The sequence below is a fragment of the Chlamydotis macqueenii genome, chromosome 3, assembly GCF_036417535.1.
Source record: "Chlamydotis macqueenii isolate bChlMac1 chromosome 3, bChlMac1.mat, whole genome shotgun sequence".
In the NCBI taxonomy this organism is placed as follows: Eukaryota; Metazoa; Chordata; class Aves; order Otidiformes; family Otididae; genus Chlamydotis; species Chlamydotis macqueenii.
This window is the reverse complement of record NC_141558.1, coordinates 69105550-69129119: the sequence shown is the minus strand read 5'-3', so window position 1 is coordinate 69129119 and position 23570 is coordinate 69105550. Positions and strand designations below refer to the sequence as shown.

At 38.2% G+C, this 23570-nt stretch overlaps 1 protein-coding gene across 24 annotated transcripts in view; it reads right to left on the bottom strand.

The window, feature by feature from the left end:
• Positions 1–11568: 11568 nt before the first annotated feature.
• Positions 11569–23570, bottom strand: part of NRXN1 (neurexin 1) — a 747071-nt gene continuing 735069 nt past the window's right edge. For all 24 annotated transcript variants that reach the window (XM_086743374.1, XM_086743376.1, XM_086743383.1 and 21 more), the window contains one exon: positions 11569–16425. In XM_086743374.1, coding sequence (XP_086599500.1) covers positions 16118–16425 — 308 coding nt within the window. In that variant the 3' untranslated portion in view covers positions 11569–16117. The remainder of the gene's footprint in view (positions 16426–23570) is intronic.

The following is a 23570-nucleotide window of genomic DNA, read 5'->3' as shown; positions in this document are numbered from 1 at the left end:
ATAACTCTGGTTTTGGGGGATCCAGAAATGGCAAATGAGCTTGAAATGGGCAGTCAGGCTAAGGGTGTTGAAAGAGACAAGAATGTGCTGTCTTGGAAAGATGACCTGGTCATTTGCATCAGTGTGAAATCAAAATTAGAACTGTGTGGTCTGTATTCAGGAGGGGAGACCCAATACCTTTCTCCTGCAGGAAGTACTGTGGGAATTCACTTATCCCATTTGCTTTTTATGGATGGGAGTTTAAAGGATATTACTAATCATACTATGCTGCCAGTAAATGCTGGACACATTTACCTCCATAGTCTGTGTTATTATTGGAAGAGCTGGTAGAAAAATTATGACTCCTAACTTTCTCTGACATGACCTATTTGCAATTGTCAAGCTTTTCTTTTCTTTTTTAACCCAAGACCCTGAAAATTATCATCTTGTGTACCAATTAAATTGAAGTAGCCCATAAAGTTTGAGGAAGAAATGCACAATAAATGTTTATTTACTCTGCAACTGTAAATTTCACTAGATCTGTTCCATTTTCCTTCTTTAAGAGCTAAATAGTAATAGATAATGCAAAAACGTGAATGAGGCATTTATAGCACAAAAAAACACAAGGTTGCTCTATAATGCAGGAACATTTAAAACTAAGTGAAAACAACCTCAACACTGAAAAGGGTTACTGCAGGTACATTTAAGCTGGGTATGCTTAAAACAGTAATCTACTGAATGGAGCAAGGTATAACAGACATAAGCATATCTACATTGTTTTCTGTCTGCAGACTTACTGTTATGCAGAAAACTTGTGGTCGTTAATATTTTAAAGCTCAGAAGGGAAGAAGCTGTAAAAAAGGGAGGAGGAGAGAGGAACACAAAAAGCTATCCAGCACTTTGTATCTTACTGGGTGGTGGTGTCTCTGCTTTTTCCCCCATCTCTAACATCAAGGCCAGAATGTTTAAGCCAGGTGCTGCCATAATCAGACAAGTGGCAGTTCATTGCATTCAGCGATGCTGCTCAATGAATGAAATGCTGTTTGCTTTGATCAAGGCCTTAGGAACATTTCAGTTAAATCAGTCTTGGATTACAGGCTGTATGTGTTCACAATTCCCGTGCAAAAAGAAATAGATGCTTTCTTTTGTTGCCTCTTCTAGAAGAGAAGACTGGCCATTGTTCTATACATGCCAATATTTTGACAGGTACAGTACATAGAAAGGGGAAGATTTATGGGACTCAAGATTAAAGTTCATCAAGATTAAACTTGCATGCAGTGACCAACTCTGCAATAGGCTTCCTTCAGGCAAAACATAATGGCACAGTGTTGACACTTTTTTCTGGGCTTAAGCACTCTTTACATAGCTATTGAATGGTTTCTTTCTGCAGCAGCAGCATCTCCTACCTCAGTCCCTACCAAGAGCTCTCTGATGAAGGACTGTGAATGAGGAAGGACAGCTGGAGAGCAGAAGCATCAGGAAGGGGATTAGGACATGGGAACCAGGGCAAGTTATTAGAACTGATGCAGAGAAGGGCTTTAGGATCCCCATCAAATCAGCCAGTAGCCTCCAGCAAAACACATTCTGGCCACATAGGGTGATGAGGGAGTTTAGGATATTCATAGGGGAATATGAATTCATTTTGATTCTTTAGGGGAATGCCCCTTTGATGAGTGCATCTACAAGAAAGCGTGAAGTAGCTTCAGTGTCTCAAATAAAACAGGAGGCAAATTATTTTTGTACTTCAGGTTGGGTTATGTACTAATCATTGAGGACTCTCCAGATGGAAGATGCTGGATATATGCAAAATCTTGCCGCAATTAAGTAAGTTTTTTTTTTTAATTGGAAAAAAAAAAGCAAAAACTGTAATGTGAGCTGTCTAGATTCTCTCAAGAGGCAGTAGAGAGCAGAATTTAGGTTTTCCCAACACAAACATATAAAATGATTTATATATTATCCTCTGAAAGGGCTTATTTCTATCAGATTACTATAAAATAATCTAGATCAGACTTTTATAGTGTAGATATTTAAATATACAGTGAATTTAGATGAAATTAATCCTATTCTACTTTCCGAGAATCTGTGTGTTTATTTACATGTTTTTAAGGACCTTATATTATAGGAAGGTTTAACTCTGTAAGTACTTTGGCAACTGAATGAAAGCTGGAACTACTCAACACCTCAATATTAATTTTAATAACAGGCAACAGTTTGAAAGTACAAAGAAATCACGGTTGAACTGTATGACTGAGATAATGGAACCATCAGATTCTCTGTTTTTCTGATGTTCTTTAAGAACAAATAATTGACTAATTTGTAAAAGTTTGGAAAAAGTCAGTAATTCAATAATATACCATATAATGATGAATATGCAAGAGAGTATGAAATCAATGATAGAAATCATAAAACTTTAAAAAGTTAGTGAATTATTTAGGGCTGTCTCTTAATTTAACATTTTTTTCTAGGCATGTTTTTGAGTAGCTAAGTGTGTTTGGAGAGCTTGCTATTTTTCTCATACAGTCTCTGCATTTATTTTTTTTTTATGTGCCTAAAAGTCTAGTTAGCTGCAGCTAAGGGTACAGGCAGAAGATTTAACATAGATGAGTCAGGATGGCTTAACAAGTTACCACCTGTCTCCTCAGCTGACATCATTCTCCATCACATTTTTTTTTTCCCCTGAAGTCAAGGCAAAATGCATGAGCCTCAGCCTCATTCATTATTGCTTAAGCTAAGACACACAACTCTTCAGGCAATCTCAGAGCATGCACACATGTAGATACAGTGGCTGAGTTAATACATAATAGCTTTAATGAGCTTCTGTAACTCAATCCTATCCTATGGCCTTACTCCAACACAGACTGGCATTGTACTTCAGTAATTTAGTTCTTCATAGCTGCTCTGCTAGCTTTCATCCTGCTTTTGCTTAGGCAAAGCCAATATGAAACTGTCCTTGACAGAGCAGTATTGTTCTAGGGATATGGTCCTTTCTCACCCTGTACAGACAAAGACAGAGGGGAAGAAGCAGCCCCAATATCAGCAACTGGAGCTCAATTAGATACAGTTACACTAATATAATGCTTTGTGCTTGTTATTTTATCCCTCGTTTCTTTTTAACCTCTCTTGCCACAAGCACATTTTGCCCAGTATAAGCAGCTTCTCTGCTAGGAAATGTGCTGGCATAATTTATGAAAGTATTTCTGCATCAAAAATGCTAGTGTGGACTGGGTCTTAGTAAATAAAACAGAACTTATGGTCAGCTTTTCTTAAGAGCTCAGCACATAATAGCTCACATCACTGTGTGCTTTTGAAAGCTGGACTGCATTAAGGTGTCTATATGGGCTCAGGGTTTGAAATAACTCAAATCCAGTATTTACTCTGAGGGTGCCTTAGCAAGAATAGTGATCCTGTCTCTTCCGTAGAACAAGGAGAAGAACTGAAGGGCAAGGAGGAAAGAGAAAGGTGAGATTGCCCTCTTTTCCCCATATACCTTGTTTCTTTTACACATATCCCCAAAGGAAGCAGAGAAAAAAAGCAGAGCAGGTTTGCTCCATCAGGAAGCACCTAATCCAAGATGAAGCAGTTTACATTATCTTTTCTACATCAAGACCCTTGGGAAAGTCCTGTCCTATTAGGCCCAGCCTTTTCTATTACTATGAAAACCGTCACCTGCTACCCCTTGCTTAGAGATCTGCCTCAGTCCCTAGATGAGTGATGGGCCAACCCTTTGTAGAGCAGTGCAAAACAAAACTAGGACTGACTTAATTGCTGAAGATTTGGTATATATTCCCACCTGTTTTGACCTGAGGGGCTGTGAAGCACCGCAGAAATTTCTGTGTAAAATAAGGTACTTTCCTATATTGTATTTGTCCTGTTTATCTTTTAATCCCACCAACTTTACACACAGCAGATTTTTCATTACCATTTTAGCTCTGATCTGGTCTTGCAAAAGGATCTAGTTAATCTGCAACTTCGTACTGCCAGTGCTGGCTGTTGCTGTAGTAACAAAGTACCGTTATATACCTTCAAGGATCAGTGCTGCAGAACTGCTGATTTTTCTAATAAGGCAAAAAAAAAAAAAAAAAAAGATAAAAGATCCTTTTTATTACATCTATTGCTCTTTGTGTTGTAGTGCTGTAACAATAGAACCTTAATGTTCCCTCTAGAATAAAAATATGAGAAACCAGGGCTTTCTCCATTGTACAAGGTTGAAGGAAGGTCTGAACTGTAAATCCCAGCAACATGGACATATACTGCTGGGCTCAGTTTCATGTTGGTGTAATCATGAAAAATGGCGATGAAGTCTACAGAGTTATGCTGATATAAAATGCCTCTGAGCAAGGCTGGAATCCAACCAACTAACTTCTGTAAAATTCCATCTGCTATATATCCATATATCCAACCTGAAGACACATCTTCTGGCCCACCATGACACAGTACTGCCTACCTCTCTGAGGGCTCTGATGTTTGGTGGTGGATATAAAGATTTGCTTGTAATTGGAGTTTTGTTAATCAACGACATCTTCCTTTCATTCCTACTTTCATTTCCTACTGTGTACACCAGAAAACCGGACAATCAGTAAGTTTCCTATTCTTGAAATGTACAAGCTCAAATGAAAATTTAAGTAAAATACTTAAGTATTTACTATAGTGTGCTTGTTTCCTTCCTTTCTCCCACTGAACATACCAGCATGGCTACAATTACACTTGTATGCACAGGGGGATATGTATGTCCTTAGACAGACATACGCTAGTACAGGAAGCAAGATCAGTTCGAGCAGTAGATGCTTTAGAAATTATTATTTCTTTCCACATTTATACTTACATGGGTATAGGTATATTAGGTAAAGAAAAGCTCTCTAAATGGCAAAATCATATTCAATAATGATAATATGCTGATGAAATTAATCTAGACAACTATCTTATTTTTAACCAGGACAAAAAAACTTGGAACAGGATACTCCCCCTCCTACCTCCCCATTTAATGTGTTGTAAATATTCCTATTTTAATGAAAGTCTTAGGCTTTGTAGTCTGATACATGAACTTTGAGTGCTTGGAATGGATACCACTGCAGCAATAGAAAGACTGAATGGACAGTATTAATATGTTGTTGTTAGTTTTGTTTTTTTTTAATGGGTCTTTTGTGTAAATTTCCACTAATTATTTTAAAATGCCAGTTAAATTTATTTACCATTCTAATGCTCAATTATTTGAAACATAAGTGTTTGCATCATATAAGTATTTGAAAGATTATTATGACTTAACTCAAAATGTATATAATTTGATTGTTCTTTCCCAGCCGTAGAAAAAAAAACCTAAAAAAACCAACCAACAAACAAACCCCATAGGGGAAAAGCATACACAGCGGCAAAAGCACTTCTCTGCATTTCAAAAATTCCTGGTGGATGATAGTGGGAACAGTAAAGAAATGCGGCTGCTCAGCCACTGTCAGCTCCAGCTGACAGTGTTCAATAAGCATCTGAAGGAAGATGAGAGCTCATGAATCAAATTCAAGTGGAGCCCTGGGACTGCCCTGCAGCAGAGATTGAATATGCCCCACAGGAATGAAAATGCTAGTGCTTTGTCATTGTTTCTGAAGGAGTTCTGCCTTTCTGCCTTTGTCAGACCCTGGCTCCTCCTCATCATATCCCATAGGCCAGGTTTGGCAGGCAGGATGCACCACCCAACTTTGTTGTTGCTCTTCTGTCTGGGGAGTGTGGCAAACAGGCCTGAGTGTTGGCACTGCAGCTTGCATGGAGGCATCGAGCTGAAGTTACACCGGCCAGATGAAACATGGACAGCTGCATGTCTGCAGCACCCCTGTGCTGTGAGGGAAGCTGGTCAGCTGCTGAAGCAGCTGACCTACACTGAGCTCAGGCTTGCCACAACAAATCCTAGGCTGTCTCATCTCCCTATCTAGCAATCATAAATGAGAGCGCTGCAAACATCCCCAGAATGTTTGCAGAACTGAGGACCTTACAAGGGTACAACAAAAGCAAAATCTCATTGTTGATCAGGGACATTCAGAGATGTTTGGCTCATTTCCTTCTTTTCCTTTCCTCTATTTTCCCAGACAGTTGCAACTACTGTGGCTGGTGACCTTCATCATTTTCCTGTTCCATCCTATTATCATAAAGTCCCACTGTTAGATCTTTATTCCACTTCCATTACATAGCATCTGCACAATTTTTGAAAACAACTTTTTGAAAATTGAAGTGTCCTGTTTGTACAGTCCCCATTTTGTTAGGCTGGATTATTTATTGCTGTAACATCAGGGCTTTCACATCTCACCAGTCTGACAAACTAAAAGCGAGTTATGAAAGGCCATTAAGGACTTTGCAAAGGTTATGATCCACATCATCTTATTGTCCATTTTAGGGAATCAGATTGGTTTTAGGTTCTTTGGATTGGCTCTTCTATAGCCTGTGTTCAGGATGTTTGTGCAAGGCCATATCCTTCCTCTCAGACTGCTTTCTGTAGCATTTTCTAATATACTGATTTATTCAAGGTGCTATATACTCAGGATTAAATCCCTGCTCACGCTGAAGATTATGGGACTTTTGCCTCAAACAGAGTATATATTAATGCTTTTGAGATGAGGACTTTCTTGTTGCAGAGCAGTGTCTACGTAACAGTTCCCATGGATGGGAAATCACTGGAAGTTTTCATGTGGGGAGCAGAACAGAGCAGCATAAGAAGCAAAGACCATGTTCACATACGGGTCTGGCAAAGCTGCTTTCCAAAAAGGCAGCATGTGAGATCAGGCACCAGACTGTTGCTGCAACTTTATTCATGCACACTGAAACCTTCCCCTAGGATGTGTGGTAACTCCCATCAAAATTCCGATCAACAATAATTCTAAGTTTATTTTTGAATTTGAAGTCTCTAAGATTTCTAAATTAGCTTAAATGATACCAAGAGCTGACTTAATATGTCTAAAAACTCTAAAAATCATATTCTCATTGCCAAATTGAACTGTTCTTAAATGAAACTGAGCTGTTTCTGAACAAGCTTATGTTCACAGAGCATGTTTCTTTCTATATTTAGCAATCAACTTTTGCTAAAATATAGTAATAAAAATAGACGTCTCAAGATGATTTTTGGAACTTAGGCAAAAATATAAGCAGCCACTTAAACACAAATATGTTAATTTACAAGAATTCAGATTTAGAAATCTTATCATCAGTCTGTATCGTCAGTCTTTGATGCCTAACACTTAGAAATCTAAAAGAATTAATGATGACTATACAGAATATGTCTATGAAATGCTCATAATAATATGCAGTATGCTAGAGGGAAGTGTAATCACTCTGTAGTTTAAAGACGCAATAAAGTTTCAATCTTAATGGAAACAGCAGCTTTCTTGTCTACAGAAGATACAAGCAAAGATCTTAAAATGTAGCCCAATCTCTTGTGGTTTCTCATGATATTTTTAATACTGACTATATCTGGAAACAGATTATGATTGATTTCCTTACACAAAATAATTGACTTTGGTGAGAACAAAGACAGAGAAGACTGTCAAAATTTTGGTTAAAAGCAGATCTGTGTTGCAAAATCTGGATTGAGAATTTCCTGAAGATTGGAGTTGTTCAGTACAGCTCTGCCTTTTTGAGCAGTGGCCAAATCCAGCTCTGCCCCAACCATTTCTTCCAGTTCACCTACTCCATTTAGAGATTCAGAAGTGGTAGTTTTGCTTACAGTATATTTCTACAAGGTAGTGATTGCACTTTTGGTGATCTCAGTGTCGGTAACATGGCTTCCTCATACAGTGTTTATCTAAAAATACTTCCATATTTATCTCAACCTGTTCAGTCTTTCAAACCATTATTTCTTTAGGCTCAAAGAAAAGGGTAGAGGGGATGTTAGGAAATGGGGGATGGTGGTTAAAAAGGAAGATGAGGGCCAGAATTGCAAAGACACCAAGTCCTGTAAAAATATCAGGAAGGCCTTAATATGTAGCAGCAATTTTCATTTGGGGCTGGACACTTCATATTAAGAATACCCTAGTTTTACTATAATGAATTGTTACAAGCACATTGGCATATAGAAATGGACAAATACTCTTTCAACAGGAAAGTTTCATTTAAGATCAGGAGTGCAGTTCTGAAGCAACTCCAGCTGTTCTCACTTACTACACTTCAATTAACTTCACAGAGCACTCTGCATGAAGGAACTGGACACTTTCCAGATTAAATAACATGAGCTGCATGAGCACACCTAATGCCACCTAACCACTAATTGGCACTCAGTCTGTGAGACCAGACTACAACTGGTTCAAAGAAAATCCTGAAATGCAATGTGGAGGTCAGGTCCTCAGCACCAACTGCTTTGCCCTGTAAATTTACTCCTACTGAGCCACATTTGCTGGTGCAGACACGGCCTTAACTTTGAGCCAAATCCTGCAATCCTTCCTTAGATAAAGTTATTAAAATAGATGAGAAATTGGTCTAAGTAATGACTGTTATACTTGTGCTATCAGCATTTTGAAAGACTTCCCTAAAAAGAGCCTGCAGACAAGTATAAATGAGCTCCCAAACAAACTTAGCCTTCAGGAAAGCTGAGCATAAACTCACCTTTCCCAACCACCACCCATTAACAAACCAAGATTTAAATAAATTAATTATCTGAAATTCTTCTGCTTACTGTATGGGGATTTGCTGGGCACCTCTTCTTGTCCTGTACTTTGGGCTACTGAACCACCCCACAATAAATCCAATGGAAGGCAGTAAAAACCCAGAGTGCAGAGAAGGATGCAGCTCTGGCCTTTAAATTCTGCCCTGATGTGACTCCTTGCTTTGCATTGGTTTCCTCTAAATTTAGAGGAAAATCTTTCTACAATTAGCTCACAGGTGGTGTGAAGGGCCTGGTAACTACAGCAAGCTCTGCCCTGGCTAGCAGGGCAACCCTTCTGCCAGGTGGGACTGACAGGCAGATGTAACATGCCTGCTACCTCTCTATCTGTAATCAGCAAGGGATAAAACCCATCTGTCAGCCTGAAAAGCTGAATAGCAGATGGTGGCAGGTGAGGTGGGATTTTCCAGGGGAGCTGAGGGGGGTGAGTGGTGTCTGTGTTATTTTCTTCTTTAATATTTTTACATCTCCTTATACTGAAGCTTGTCCCTCTCCCTATGGTTTAACAAGGCATGCTGCTGGATCTCACACTCAGTCAATTTGCTGGTTCAAATCTTTGAGATCCAGCGTTCCAGAAAATTAGGGATACCTGTATTGCTGTAGGGTGAGTTTAATGCCTCTGGGATGCTTCTGCTGCCTGGCCTCCTTCCCCAGGCCCGGGAGGCCTGGGGGTCTCCTCTCTGGTGTGAAACATAGGCAAGTAAAGCTGTAAAGAAACAGTAAACTACTTCCTAACTGAATTGCTAAACTGTTTATGCCACCGCCTTTTTGAGAACCCTATTTTTTTTTTTTTTCTTTGATGGCTTTGTCAGCTAAGGAAAACCTGGACCTGCTCCAGCTTTGCTGAACCACCAGCCCTGTGGCAAGTTGCAATAGCATAAGGGGTAACAGTTTTAAATTTAAAGAGGGTAGATTCACACTAAACATCAGGAAAAAAATGTTTACAATGAGGGTGGTGGAACACTGGAACAGGTTGCCCAGAGAGGTGGTGGATGCCCCATCCCTGGAAACATTCAAGGCCAGGTTGGACAGGGCTCTGAGCAACCTGATCTGGTTGAAAGTGTCCCTGTTCCTTGCAGGGGGGTTGGACTAGATGACCTTTGAAGGTCCCTTCCAACCCAAACTGTTCTATGTTTCCCCATCCAGTCCTGGTTGTGAGACTCTTGCAGCTGAATTTTCCCCCATTTCTGTAGTCACACCAGGCCAGTGGGGAGTGGCACAGCCCTCATGTCTTCCCTCCTCACACCTGCCTGTCCTCAGGGGGTTGTACTGGTTCCCGAAACACCGTAGTACTGCAGTCTGAAGGCCTCAGCCCTACCACAGCTGTAGGAGCTCAGAGGAAAAAAAAAAAAAGAAAAGAAAAAGAGAGATGCTCATGCATCAACAGCCTTGTCTCAAGCATTGGCCAGAGGGGACCACATCCAACTACCACCAGCTGGACACTGCCCATTGTCCTCTGCTTGCTGTGGACTTGAAAATGTGCTGACCTGCCATTTTGGCAGACTATAAATTCAGGGCCTAGTGGGAGTGAAAACAAGGGCAGCCCTTTGGGGACAACACTATGGATTATAAGCCCTTCCTCACATCTTGGCCCTTGCTATCCTTCACTAGAGTACAAGCTGAACCTGTCCTGGCATACAGGGTTTCCCTGTGCACCCCACCCTGCCCTCGGCCACCATCGCTGTACACAGGGAGCAGAAATCCGCTGCCAAGCTCAGGTGTGTGCTGTAGCCAGGGGCCACTGCCAGTGTGAGCTGGGACCTCCCATTTCTGGACTGTGTTCAGCCACTGTGCCTGAGGCCAGCACTCTCCTGAGCAGAATGAAGGTTTCTCCCCCAAACCCGCAACCACGCAGCCAGCTCCTAGCCACCGAGCCTGGTTTCTGTTTCATACGGTGTTGCCTGTGCTGCGACATGTTTTGGGAGCCACTTAATTAGTCTCATGAAGTAACCTGCTGTACTTTTTGCAGAAAATGTATTTTAATTTCAAAGGTGAAAAGGAAGATTTATCTGGAAACAGCTGATAAGCTGGTGTGCAGCAGCAGTTTGTGTAAAACTTGCCCAGTCCCCTCAGCTGGAGGGTGCCTTAACAGCAACCGGGCACCCAAGCCTGAAAAAGCTGATGCAGCCACGCAAGCCGTGTCTGCTGCATCCCAAACTATGACTAATAGAAGTATTTTGCTATTTTTCATCCAATAAACGCTTACTGGCTTGTAACTGGGCTCACTCATAAAAATCCGACCAATGCACCAGTGGTTATTTTTGGCTGTTCAAATTCTATTTTCCTGTGTTATTTGCTGTGACCAGACTGACGCGGTCACATTTTGATAGCCGTGTTGCCGGTTCCTGAGCTCGCTGACAAACGAGCTAATGTCTTTATTGTTTACCAAAAGGATGTTATTGAGGATTACTGGCCTGGATTTTTAAACCTCTGAAGTGTATGTTGGCATGAAATTACTCTCTTTAAAGGCAATTTACTCCTTGAGAATCCCATGCTCTTTGAAATATCTCTACCCCTTATGTCACCATATTTTTTTCTTTAAAAAATAGCCAAAGTCTACCACAATTCAACCCCACTGGAGGAGCACTGTCATATGGAAATCTACTTGTTCTGAACAAAAAGTTAGTGGGTAGAGGACTGGGTGAGTTCTGAACCTGCACCTCACAAAACTGTGTAGGCCTCTATCACTGAGTAGTTTTTTTTTTCCTTTTCTGGAATTTCTAGCTCGAAGCTTAACCCACAGGGTATGTCCTGGTTTCATGGAGACCAATGACCAACCAAAGGAGGACTAGACCATCCAGACAAATAAGAGGCTGGCAGGCAAGAATTTTATCATCCCCCAGCATTCATCAATTCATAAATTGATTTAAGTGCAATGTGGATTTCTCTTTCTCCCCACTCCCAAGAGGGCCAGAAACATTTTAATGCTGAAATACTTACAGACTTTAACAAAGTGAGAGTTTTAAAATAAAGCAAATAGACTTTATTGCAAATAAAATTGTAGTGACAAATCTGGCTTACCCCAGCACGGTGCTTCCAAGCACCTCTAAACAGGACTGTACTGAACTTAGAAGCAAATTTCTGTACTCAATATAAAAATCATAGCTAGATACCCAATTTAAAACTGTTTTGTTGAACTACAAAGAAGTCATACTAGAGGAATTAACAAACACAGTTGTCATTTACAGCCTACATGTGTGCTCTGTTTCTCTTCTTCTAAGCTGAATTTGGAGAGTTTGTTTAGTTCTTTCTCTTTTTTTCCTCATCTTATGAAGTTTTTTAAGTGATGATTGATTATGGAGGCCACCATTTAAAGCAGCTGGCTGATGATGGAAGATGCAGGTACTGAGAAGCCATTAGTATTTTGGTGAAAGGGAAATTATAGTATAGATGTAAGAAAAAAAAATAACAGAGACAGTGTAGAATTTAAAAGTGTATAATTAAAAGTGGGGTTTTTGTGGTAGAACAAAAATCACTATTGTTGTAACTCCTTTAAATGTGTATAAAGCATTTTCCTAAATTGAATCTTTGGTGTTTATTTAAAAACACACACACACGTACTAATCCTACTATAAAGCAGCTTAGAATGTAAATTTTACTATAAACTTTTATACCAATGGAAGATAGGGGCTGTTTTCTCCCGATATTTCCAAACTTAAATTATCTAAAATACTTCAGTTTATACCTAATTAAGCGGATGAATAAATCCTATTGAAGTCAAAGAAGCTACTGATGTGATTAAAGATGATACATACTTAAATTCTATTTGGAGTTTAGATCCAAAAGCTTAACTCCATCCCCATTCAGCAGTACATTTAGGCAACTTTAGACACTTGCTTAAATCAATAGGATTAGATATTTGCTTGAAGTTAGCCATGAATTTAAATGCCATGCTAAATAGGAATGTACTTGCATAATGGATTAGCTCCGGTTGAAATTTTGTAATTATTATTTAGCAATGTTTTTAAGGACCTGAAATATGTTCATTTTTTTCCATTATTTTTTAAACCATCTTCTAGTCAAGAGATAATATTTTCAGTTTGAACTTTTCATCCCATTACCTTACCTTCTGCCATCTTCTTTTCACCAGAAAAAAAGAAAAACAGTAGTGGAAAACAAAGGGAATTCTTTTTTCATTCCGGGTGGGAGGGGGCAGAGAGCATCAAGTTTTAATTTCTTGATTTTTTTTTTTAAATAAAAGCTAAAAATTTCAAATTCAGTAATTCTATGCAAAAACAAACAATGTATTCATGTAATTTGTGCTTTTCTGACTGGGCCAGCCGAACACAAGACTTGTAGAAGGTTCTCACATAAGTGTGCAAAGAGCTCTGAGGTCACTTTTCCCTGATGTCAATGCCTGTAACTTCACACAAATTTACCACTTTTTTTTTTTCACTCCTTTAAGATGAACAGATACTCCATATCTAAGGGCAAGAGAAGAAACAAGCCAGCATTTGTATTAAGAAACATTTTTTATTAACAAAACAGTAAATTCCACTTGCTTAGCATTTCCAATAATGAATAAATTGGCCTTGCAACAAATAAAAAAATCGTAAATATCTATCACAGAAAGCACTATAAGGTTAGGGGCATTGGGCCTCTCTTCAATGTCTTAGGGTTGAAAGTTTCACACGTTATTTAGTGTTTTGTTAAAAAAGGCAACACAATACAGTCATAGAAATGAAGCCATCTCAGTCAAACAAATTAGGTTATTATAGAGAAAGGATCCAATTTTATGTTAGGTAGTTGGTTTATGTCTGTTTGTTGTTGTTGCTGCTGTTTTTAAACAAAAAAGAATTTTAAATCCACTTGCTGGCACTTCTGATACATCCATATTTGTTTTTTGTTAAATTATGAAATTAAAGAGGAATAAGGAGAACCTTCAGAAACAGTGTTAAAATTGTGTTTTCTTTTTATAGTAGTAGCAGATCTTTTTTTTCCTTGATGTATGGATTTAGTTTAAGATTAATCTACCTAACTGCCTGGAAGTTGACCTGACCATGCTATTTCAATAATACAATCAATACCAAGCAGAAAAGACCATTTCATCTCACCCAAACCATATTCCGTCATGTCTAATCTCCTGTCATCAGATTATTCTTGTTCTTCTACATATCTTTAATCACTGAATTCTGAACACCACCTGGCTTTCAGCTTCTTCTTTCCCCCCTCCAGCTGAAGTCTCTTGCTTCCAACAATGACCTCCAGTATACCTGACCCTGCCATTCCCTGAGTACAGCTGTCTTGTAAAGGTGGGAGAAATCATGAATGCCACAGGTACATAACAATCTACGAAGTGAACATCAGATGGATTTTGTGAACCTATTCTCATTTTTGTGTAAATGTTAATGAAAATAAAAAATTGTTCTACAAATGCAACATGACACATATTGATGTGGTTGGCAACCTTGAGCTGTTTTCATGTCAGCTACATGTATTCTTAAAGTGCTCTGACTCCCAGATAGATAGCTGTACCAGTTTCCAGCCTTCTTTATCAGCTACAGTGAATAACACACAACAAAATGTTTTGTGCCTGCTGTTTAAAGCTGATTTTAAATTCCTCCTTCCTGTCTGTAAAAGTGTGAACATCTATATCCCTCCCGGGAGGCCTTCCAATGATTTGGTTGATTTCTATTCATCTACCCTCTTTCTATCTAATGTATTCCCTTTGAACTTCCATGTAAATAAAATGTTACACCATGATTTATTGCTGTGAACCTAATGAAATAATACTAGAAAAAAAATCTTAACATGTAAATTAGAGCATTATATTTAATATGTTTAACTAAAATGCATTAATGTTTATATATGAAAGAAAAGCTATGTGTTACTTTAAAACATGATGAACTTATATTTGTCTGGTTATGATGTCTTGCAATACTACACAATCAACTTAGCTAAAGATACTTTTTCATATGTCAAAATTCCCACCATTGAAAAATATTATCGTGCACATCAAGATTATTTCCTTTTTGGAGAAAGGGGTAAATTCTGCAGTAGAATCAGCCTGGATAATTAAAATAGGTCTTTTTAGTATCTTTTACCACCCAAAGCTGTTGTTCATCTAACTGAATGCCAAAGAAACACTATATGATACTTCCTAAAATTCTCAAGAAACTCATCATTCTCGTAATTTCTTAAGAACAAGGTTTCTGTAAGGCAAACCATGCTCTCCAAGAGTGAAGCTTTGACTGGAAGCCAAAGGCCAGTTTAAGTCACTAAATATTTAGCTGATTAATGAATGTGTATTTCTAGGAAAACTGGCCATTCTGATCAACTTCATTGATGCATCTCAGGAGCAAGAGATGGGGATAGGAGGGAGAAGACAAACTACAGTAGAGATATATTTTTGCTTTCTAGTCCACTTCTTTCATACAAACTACTAAAACTTAATTGCAACAGAATAGAGGCTGTACAGGTAAGAAAAAAATTAGCTAACTCTTATATACATTCATACACATCCCCCTTGGTATAACCACTACACTGTAAATTAAAAATTTAAAAAAAAAAAAAATGAAGGGGAAGAAGTCTGGGACAATTTATAATGGCTGCAAAAAAATTGAAGTATGTCTGTTGCTCCAGATGTCATAAAACTCTCTATACCTAGCAACACTTATAACATTGAGTTTACCAAAAATGGCTGAAGAGCAGATATAGTTTGCATTTTCTATACAACAGGCTATAAAACATCACTTATCACAGTCCAGAAAGCACATATAGATGTGTTTTTATATAAACATATGTAATAACATATTAAGCGTGCATGAAAATTTCCCAATGATTGCATCTATGCCCTCTTGTTTGTTTTTTTTTTTTTTTTTTTTTGTGGAAATGTGCCTTATATTCCAGATTTTTGTTTTTGTTTTTGAAAATAAGGCCTCCGTACTATTTTCCTCACAACCAGAAAGGGGCTTTTTGAAAGTATTTCTACATAAGTCTTCAGAAAAGCCAGCACTTTGTTTCAAATGCAAGTTTCCAATCACTGCTTCACTGCACCAGACGGCAAACTCTTTATGTTTGCATGTTGAGTCACCATATATAATGACAGTCTTCTCTGACAATAAGACTAACTTACTTCTCAAGAAAGCGCTAGCACTTTGGCTAAATCCAGAATCATAGGTAGCTTCTTTTTTCTTTTTTTTCCTGTTTTGTTTTTTTTTAAAATTTGTTTTGTTTCATATTGTGCCTTGATGTTGTAGTAATACTCCTTGCTTTATGAATGCGTGGTGTCATCATTGTCTTTCAGAAATGTTCCAGCAACATAAAGACAGGCAGAGTAAATGAAAACACTGTGGATGTTAGGGAATTTATCAGCTCCTGTTTCTGAAAAACAAGAGCATTAAATGCTTGTTTTTAAAAACAGTCTTTCCTTTCTGATTGCATTCCCTGTCTTTTTGTTTGTTTATTTTTGAATGTGCTTCATAAAAAGTAAAGTAAATAAGTTTGTATTATGTCTCAGATAAAATGAAGACTATTTCTATACAAGCGTTCTTTTAGATGTTGAGATCAGACATAGTACTCCTTATCCTTATTTTTCTTGTTTTTGTTGGAACTTTTAGCGCTGTTGGGCTGTTTTTCCTTGATCACAGCCCCATTGGATTGTGCTGAGTTACTGATGTAGTTTCGACTCTCATCTACGTGATACGATCCTTCGTCTCGATTCCTGTACTTGTACATAGCATACAGGAGAATGAGGATACACAGCGCCGCTGCTGCCACGATTCCAACTACCATGCCTGTTGTGCTGCTGGATTCACGAATCACCTCGGACGAGCCAGGGTACTCCCTTCCTCCTCCTGCCCTGGTAGGATTTGCTGTAGGTAGATAATGAAATAAGGGAGAGGTTATTATTGAGTTTGCACATTGAGGAGTTAGTCATATCTACCTGCTACAAACATGCATCTTTCTAATTGCACTCACTAGGTCAGAACTGCCTATCAATGTACCCTACTCTACCAGTTCAAAAACATTTAGGTTTGCAGCCCATTCCTGTCTGTCAGTGCAAGTAAACAGGCTTTTAAACAAGGAAAAGGACAGCAAGGAAAAATCTCATTTTAGACTTCAAAACTGTAATTTCTCCAAATGTTGTTATTAAGCAAAGAATGCCTAAATAATCTGGAATAACAGGCATGCTGCAATTTAAATGTCAGCACACGAACATCTGGGAGGAAAGGATCTCCCTCTCCCACTCCCTGCCTCTCTCTTTCTTGCTTTCTTTAAAGAACCAAAAGTGACACAATAGTACCTACTGAGGAGACAGTTATGATAAGACAGACTACCAAAGAGAAAAGAAGAAAAAAAACAAAATTCCCCCTAATAATAAAGGACAGCAGACAATAAGTCGGCTACAAATAAAGTATTCTCAGCTCTCCTTTAGACTTCTCTCAGCAAGCTTCTCAATTTCTCCTTTCCTTCTAATATTTTTGTTTCTTTTTTTTTCCAAATTAATTATATTTACTTTTAGAGAGCTATCCAACCCTACCTTCTCTTTTCTAATTCAGAGAGTCTTCCTTGAATATGGCTACACTTTAGAGCACTTTTTCACTCAACTTCTCCCATTCCCTCTTTTCACCATTGATGCCAACACCAGACATTCCTTCAAGCGACACTTTATGCCCAGAAAAAAACCTCTCAAATTGCACAGAGCAAGGGCTCAGCCTTCTAAGAACCCACCTCTCAGGCCAGACTCCGATCTCTTCAGTTGTGATATGGACTGAACTGACCTATGTCTTGAGACTGTAAAATCGTGTTGATAGGAACTGTTGTGCTGTCTGGCACATTTTATCCCCTTGCACAGCCATGCTAAATGAAAGCCTAATTCCAGGAGGAATTTCTAGGTTAAATGCTTACAGCACACACAATGCTTATGTGTTTCCCATTATCTCCTTTCTCTATTGCATTTTGCAGGAGAGGCAGATCTTTGTATAGGATTGCTTTAAGTGGAAATAGCTGAGATGGATCTTCTTCTGTAACTCAGCAAGTGTCATGGACAAAAATGAAGTGACCTAGGTCTATGCAATATTACTCTGATTATACCAGCAATTCCAGACTTCTGAGAGACCTCAGCACTGCCAGCTTTGGCTGAGCTCAGGAGCAAGAAAAAGCAGTGCATGAACCAGAGTTTCCCACTGAGCAGTGCAGAACACTCTCATTAAGCATCCAGGCTGGCTTATAGAAACCGTATTTTAAATCATTATGCATGGCTAAAAATGCAGTCAGTAAAATATAAATGTTAACTAAAAGTATTATTAAACACTACTTTTACAATATATTTATAATGTTAGCTTTATCAGCCCTTGCCTATAACTAGCATTTTATTGAAGTGTATTAGAAAAGTGTCTTGATCAAGGTGCACGAAAGCACATTATGCCCTATAGTAACTTTTTTTTTTGCACTCTAAAGATATAATAGGAAATTGATTATTTTAAGGATGCTACGTTAAAAGTAATGCCACTCAAACTATCAACACTGGTCAAAAAAATTGCAAGAAGTTTGGGCAACCAGAATTAAAAGCAGACACCAGCTACAATTTACAATTGGCCTATGAATGATAAAACACAGAAAAAAAAGCCACAAACCCCCAAAAGAACTAAGTTCCCTCCCCACCTTGGTATTACTCATCATTTATTTATCGGCTATTTGTGTTCTTTGTGTTGAAACATCACTTCCTGGCAATTAACTCACATAAGTTTAAATAAGGTGACATTTTACGTGGCTGAAAGAACAGAGGCACCATGGTAAGACTCAAGAAAAGGGTCATTTGTGTCAAATAATATTTTAACTTTTTTTTTATCCCATCTGAAAGTTTTTAGATGTTATGAGTTGGTACAATTGGCGTTTTCTATGACTATACAAGAGATCTTGAAGTTTCACTTCAGAAGGCTCTTAAGATTATTTTTCTCATTTCAGGGTAGATGCCACCCTACTAAGAAATGTGGTCTGTCTCAAAGTAGCCAGTGTCTGTTTTAGATCCTGTTTCTTCCTTGTACCTATTGTAGAAAATGGATTTTTTTTTTTATACATAGGGTGTCATTTATTGTTTTTCAACAGACGATGCCTTGTTGCAGAATAAAGACTCCTGAGCATTTCCACAGTGAACGAAAATGAGACAGTCTTATCTTACTGTATATGATTTCAGGAAATTAATTTTCGTCTAAGAAATAATAGAAGCAACTGAATAAATTCTGTCAATATTTGACGGAGTAACAGCTGCTCTTTTTCTCTAAAATGGCATTTGGACCAAATGCCATTAACTAACTCTACAATTAATGTCTACTAAATGACACTTAGCAGCTTGCTCAGAGGAAAACATTCTTTTAACATTGCAACCTAAAAAACCATGTAAGGAATATTTTTCAATATTACCTAAACTCCTGCCTTTCACCTGATGGTATCCTTTTATTTTTTAAGAATGTTTTCACAATTATCTCATTTATCCCATCTGTCTGAGGAATATTCAACCACTACATTGATGTTATTTAAACTTTGCAAAGCATCTGTTGTTACATTTGTTTGGACTTTAGTAAAAGGAGCAGTTCAGCAAGGGAAATTACTTCTTGCTATTTTTCTTCCATTTACATTAAAATATGCTTTTAACCTAGCAGGGCACCTCAAGACAAATGAAGGAGGAGGAAATATGAGGAAAGTTTTACAAAGCACAGGGGTTTGTCTGCAAGCATTTTAGGTAGGAAAGGCTAATGGAGCACATGGTAAAGCAAGTGTCCGATTCTGAGACAGGGAAGAAAAGGGCACTGGGAAAAAGCCAGTCTAAACTTCTTCTGAAATCCATTAACACTGCTGAAACAGCTGCCTTCTATTTAAGTAGGACGTTTACTTGACTAAGACTGGAGTATCAGAAGGGAATTTACCTGGTTTTTTTTTTCTCCTGCAAGACAGGAACTATTGCAAGAGACAACAGATTATCTCAGTGGAGACCAACTGAAGATTATAAAGCTACAGAAATCTTGCTTTTTCCTTCCCAACTCTTTGTGAAACACAGGCTGTAGTTTTCTTCCCAGCATCTTGGTCCAACCAGCCACAGTCATTGGCTCCTGGCACAGCAGCAGAGGTATGTCTATGGATAACCTTGTCTGCTACTTGGTTGCAGTCTCTGTTAATATTTGCACTATCAAAAAGACACTGACTTCATCTCAGATAAAATTTCTTATTGTAAATGAAAAGCTAAATACCTTATAGGTGAATGTTAAGATTAAATGTCAGAAAAATTACCCCAATTTTTAAGAAAAAAACATCATCCCCCCAAAATCCTGAAACAATCTATAATATATTGAAGATTGTTTGATTAGGAACAAGAGAAAATTATAAAGACTGCTCAGACCATGCCATAACAGTGAGAGGAAACAGAAGTCATCTTGTGGTGCAATGATCTCTTCTTAAAGCAACTTCTCTGATGCATAACTCTTCCTCTGAACAGCATACAACCAGCCTTTTTGAATTGCCTCGAAGACCAGCTTAGAAGAGACTGATTTCTAAAAGCCTCTTCTACCACTTACGAAAAACTTTGCATGAAATAATAGTAATTGAGCACAGTTTTACATTGTGTAATAATGGATTAGAACGTTATTATTCTTGACTGTATTTTTAAGTGGTTTAAAATTTAAACGAAAAAATCCGACTATTTTCAGTGCCCAGTTTTCATTAATACTGTGAAAAGAAAATTGGAATTGCAGGCTCCCATGGTGTTTGTGAATTGAAATTAGCAGACTTAAAAACAAAACATAAAACTCAACAAAAGGACCCCAAACCTGTTTTCTTTACATTTACGCCTTCCCACAAACTGTGAATAGGAAATTACTCACAAGACAAGAATGTTTAACTACTGCATTTGCAGTGAGGCATGAAGGCAATTATTTACAGGACACATACTAATTTTCACTCTGTGTGCTATCATTGTAGACCTGTTTGTGGTCGACTTTCTGTAGCATTGTTGGATTCTGGTGAACTGGTTTCTGAGCTCACTGCAATTTCAATGTCTCATTACAACAAATATGTCTGAAAAACAAATCTCAGTGCCTCCTCTGCTGAACCAGTGGGATAGATGCAGTCCAACTGCAAAACCAGGATGAGGATCTGCTGTAAACTTTTGCAAGAAACTAAGCTCAAACCCACCCTGATCTGAACACAGGGGTATCTCAGCCTGTTCCTTTCCTACTGAGCCTCAAGTGGCTCTCGAGGGGAGGCAAGATCTGGCTCCCTAGGGGCTGTCCACCAATGACTGAACTGTCATGGGACAGAAGTAGTATGAAGTGGTTCCACATCTGGCTGGTACAGCTCAGTGACAAACTTCTATAAGGCTTGGAACAGTCTACATCCAAAGCCACAATCTAATCCACGTGAGAGAGGTACCACAAACTAGGTGTGTTGCCAAGAACACACTCTGTGCTCCTTGATCATAATGGCATCACGATTCAAAGAGAACAGAAGCTGAGACCTGCACACACAACACCCTGATCTGGTAGAGAAGTGTGTTGCTTATGAGCACAGTAGCTACATTTGCTATCTTGAAATGAAACACCATCCACAGCTAAAAAGGTTGTTTTGCTAAGAAGCTAGACACTGACTCTGCACAGAATATAGTGTTTATTTCCAAGTGCAATGATTTTCCATATATTGACTTCAAATCTTTACAAATCCTACCAACTCCCTAGGACTGCAGGTTTTGCAAGTAACTTTTTTTTTTTTCCCCCTGTGGTTGATAGGTGGGAGGGTTGTTGTCTCAATTTTCTTTAAATGCCAATGTAAGTCTAAAGGGAGATAGGTTAGTTGGTAGCACAGTGCCAATTGATAGAGCATGCCAAATCAACGGGTTTTATAAGTTAATATGCTCTGTAGAGGTGAGGGGAATATTTCAAACAGTTTAATAAGAAGCTTTTGTGAAAACATTTTCCACAAAACTAAATTTAATTTTAGCCAAAATGGAAAATGTAAACCAATGTATCACTTAATGTTTTTCGCAGTCTTCATCCCTGTGCTCTTACTCTCTTTATTAATATATTTTAACAATTTCAGTTGTATTGATCCTCTTTTAGTATTTCTCATCTCCCAATATGGACCCTTTCTCCTTCTAGCAGTTCAACTGTCAGTCCTACCTCTCCCCACTTCTACATTTGTCATTCACCTTTGCACCTCTGCTTCTTTTTTTCTACATGGAGTAATTTATCCTATCTTTATGTGTGTTCTGGGAAATCTTCAGTAATTTGTTACTTTGCTTCAGAAATTTTGACTGATCAGCAGTCAGTGGGTGGTCTAGATTTTAAATTGAAGTATTCCTAAATGGGAAAAAAATTAAATGCTTTTGCAAATAAGATAACATAAGGAAGACAAAAATAAAATATTACGCTACTGATAGCATGTTTCCTAGCTAGAGCTAAGCTGCTGCAATTGTGGGGAACTGTTGAGACAGCTAAACCAGTATCTTTTGCTTAGTTAGTTGCCTGCAGCTCTAGATCCCTGAAGACTCAGATGAACACCAGTGTCATGGCAAGAAAAGGACAGGGATACTGGAAACATAAAATTTTGGTGGCAGCTAACTGTAAGCCTGGTTTTGTTGTACCAGAAACTTACAGTGTTAGCGTCAGTGACATTTGGGCCTCACTGAATGTAGTGAAAGCTCTGCCACTGAGATTCGCAGGACCAAGGTTTCATTGTTTACTATTTTTGTCATTATAATCTCATTAAAAACATGAAAAAAAAAAACCCAAATTCAAAACCCAAAACACCCAATCTAGGAACCAGTTTTCTGCAAGGGAACAGCAAAATGTAACTGTAAAGAGTAAGGAATCTGATGGCTTGGCCTGCAGAGCAAGGAATGATTTTTCTTATGAAATGAGCTGGAGGTGAAGACACCTGCGTTCATCTTTGCAACTGTGGGTGATTCCCTGACTGTCTTCCTTCACTGAACAGCTACTACATGAAGAGATAAATGTCTGTGCCACAAACATTATATATATGGCTTGAATGCTGGATCTGAAAGCACACTGCATTCAGTTTGCTCTAAATACTGTCATCGAGTCAGATCCATTACTGACAAAGTTGATAATGTGCCTGGGAAAAGAAGGAGCCAGGCTTTCAAGACATCGAGAATACAGATGCACACACACGGGAAATGTGACCACTATAAATATCAAACTATACCTGCTAAATAAAGACTCAGAAACAACTTGCAGATATAGCTACACTTGTTCAGCCTGAATCATATTATTGCCAAGACCTTATACGCTTCTCTAGGGGGGTGGGAAGAGAAAGATAAATGTACTTTAGGATTGATATCAATTACACTTGATGTAATTAATGTTCTTTTTCTCATGATAAAATTATTAAGATTAATAAGTCCATCTTGTTTTTCTTTGTTTCTCTCATCATATTCACATATAAAACAATACTGGTGTCTCTGATGTTAGCACAAGGAAAAACACTGAGATATCTATAAAGCTTTGTCTCATTCTGGAATATGATTCTCATGTTCTTACTTCTTTCATCTTCTTTTTATTTATCTGTAACTTTTCTGTAACTTTTTAAAAGAGTATGTTCACAACATGTGCTGTATCTAGATCAGAATCTACTGTTTAAGCCAGCTTACATTTAAACTGTCAAAGTCCCAAATCTGGACTACAGCTCTTAACCTCAGGTGAAGTGGCAGTTTTGAAACCTATGGGCCAGAATAGCATGTCAACATGGCAGAATAAGGTTTCACTCAAGTCTGTATATAGTTAGAAGGAGATAGCCTAAGGTTAGACTATTTCAGGTACATGCATTCTCATTACAGGTTACTTTTGCCTTGAATTTTCCCTGCTTCCATTTATGAGCAATATCCATAGAGAATACCTAGTTCTCAAACTTGTCAGCATTCGACGGCTACTTTGCAGGCTGTCAAATGACTAGTCACACACTAAAAAAAAACCCTGTTTCCATCGAGGTTTAAATTAGGTGTTAGCAAGTA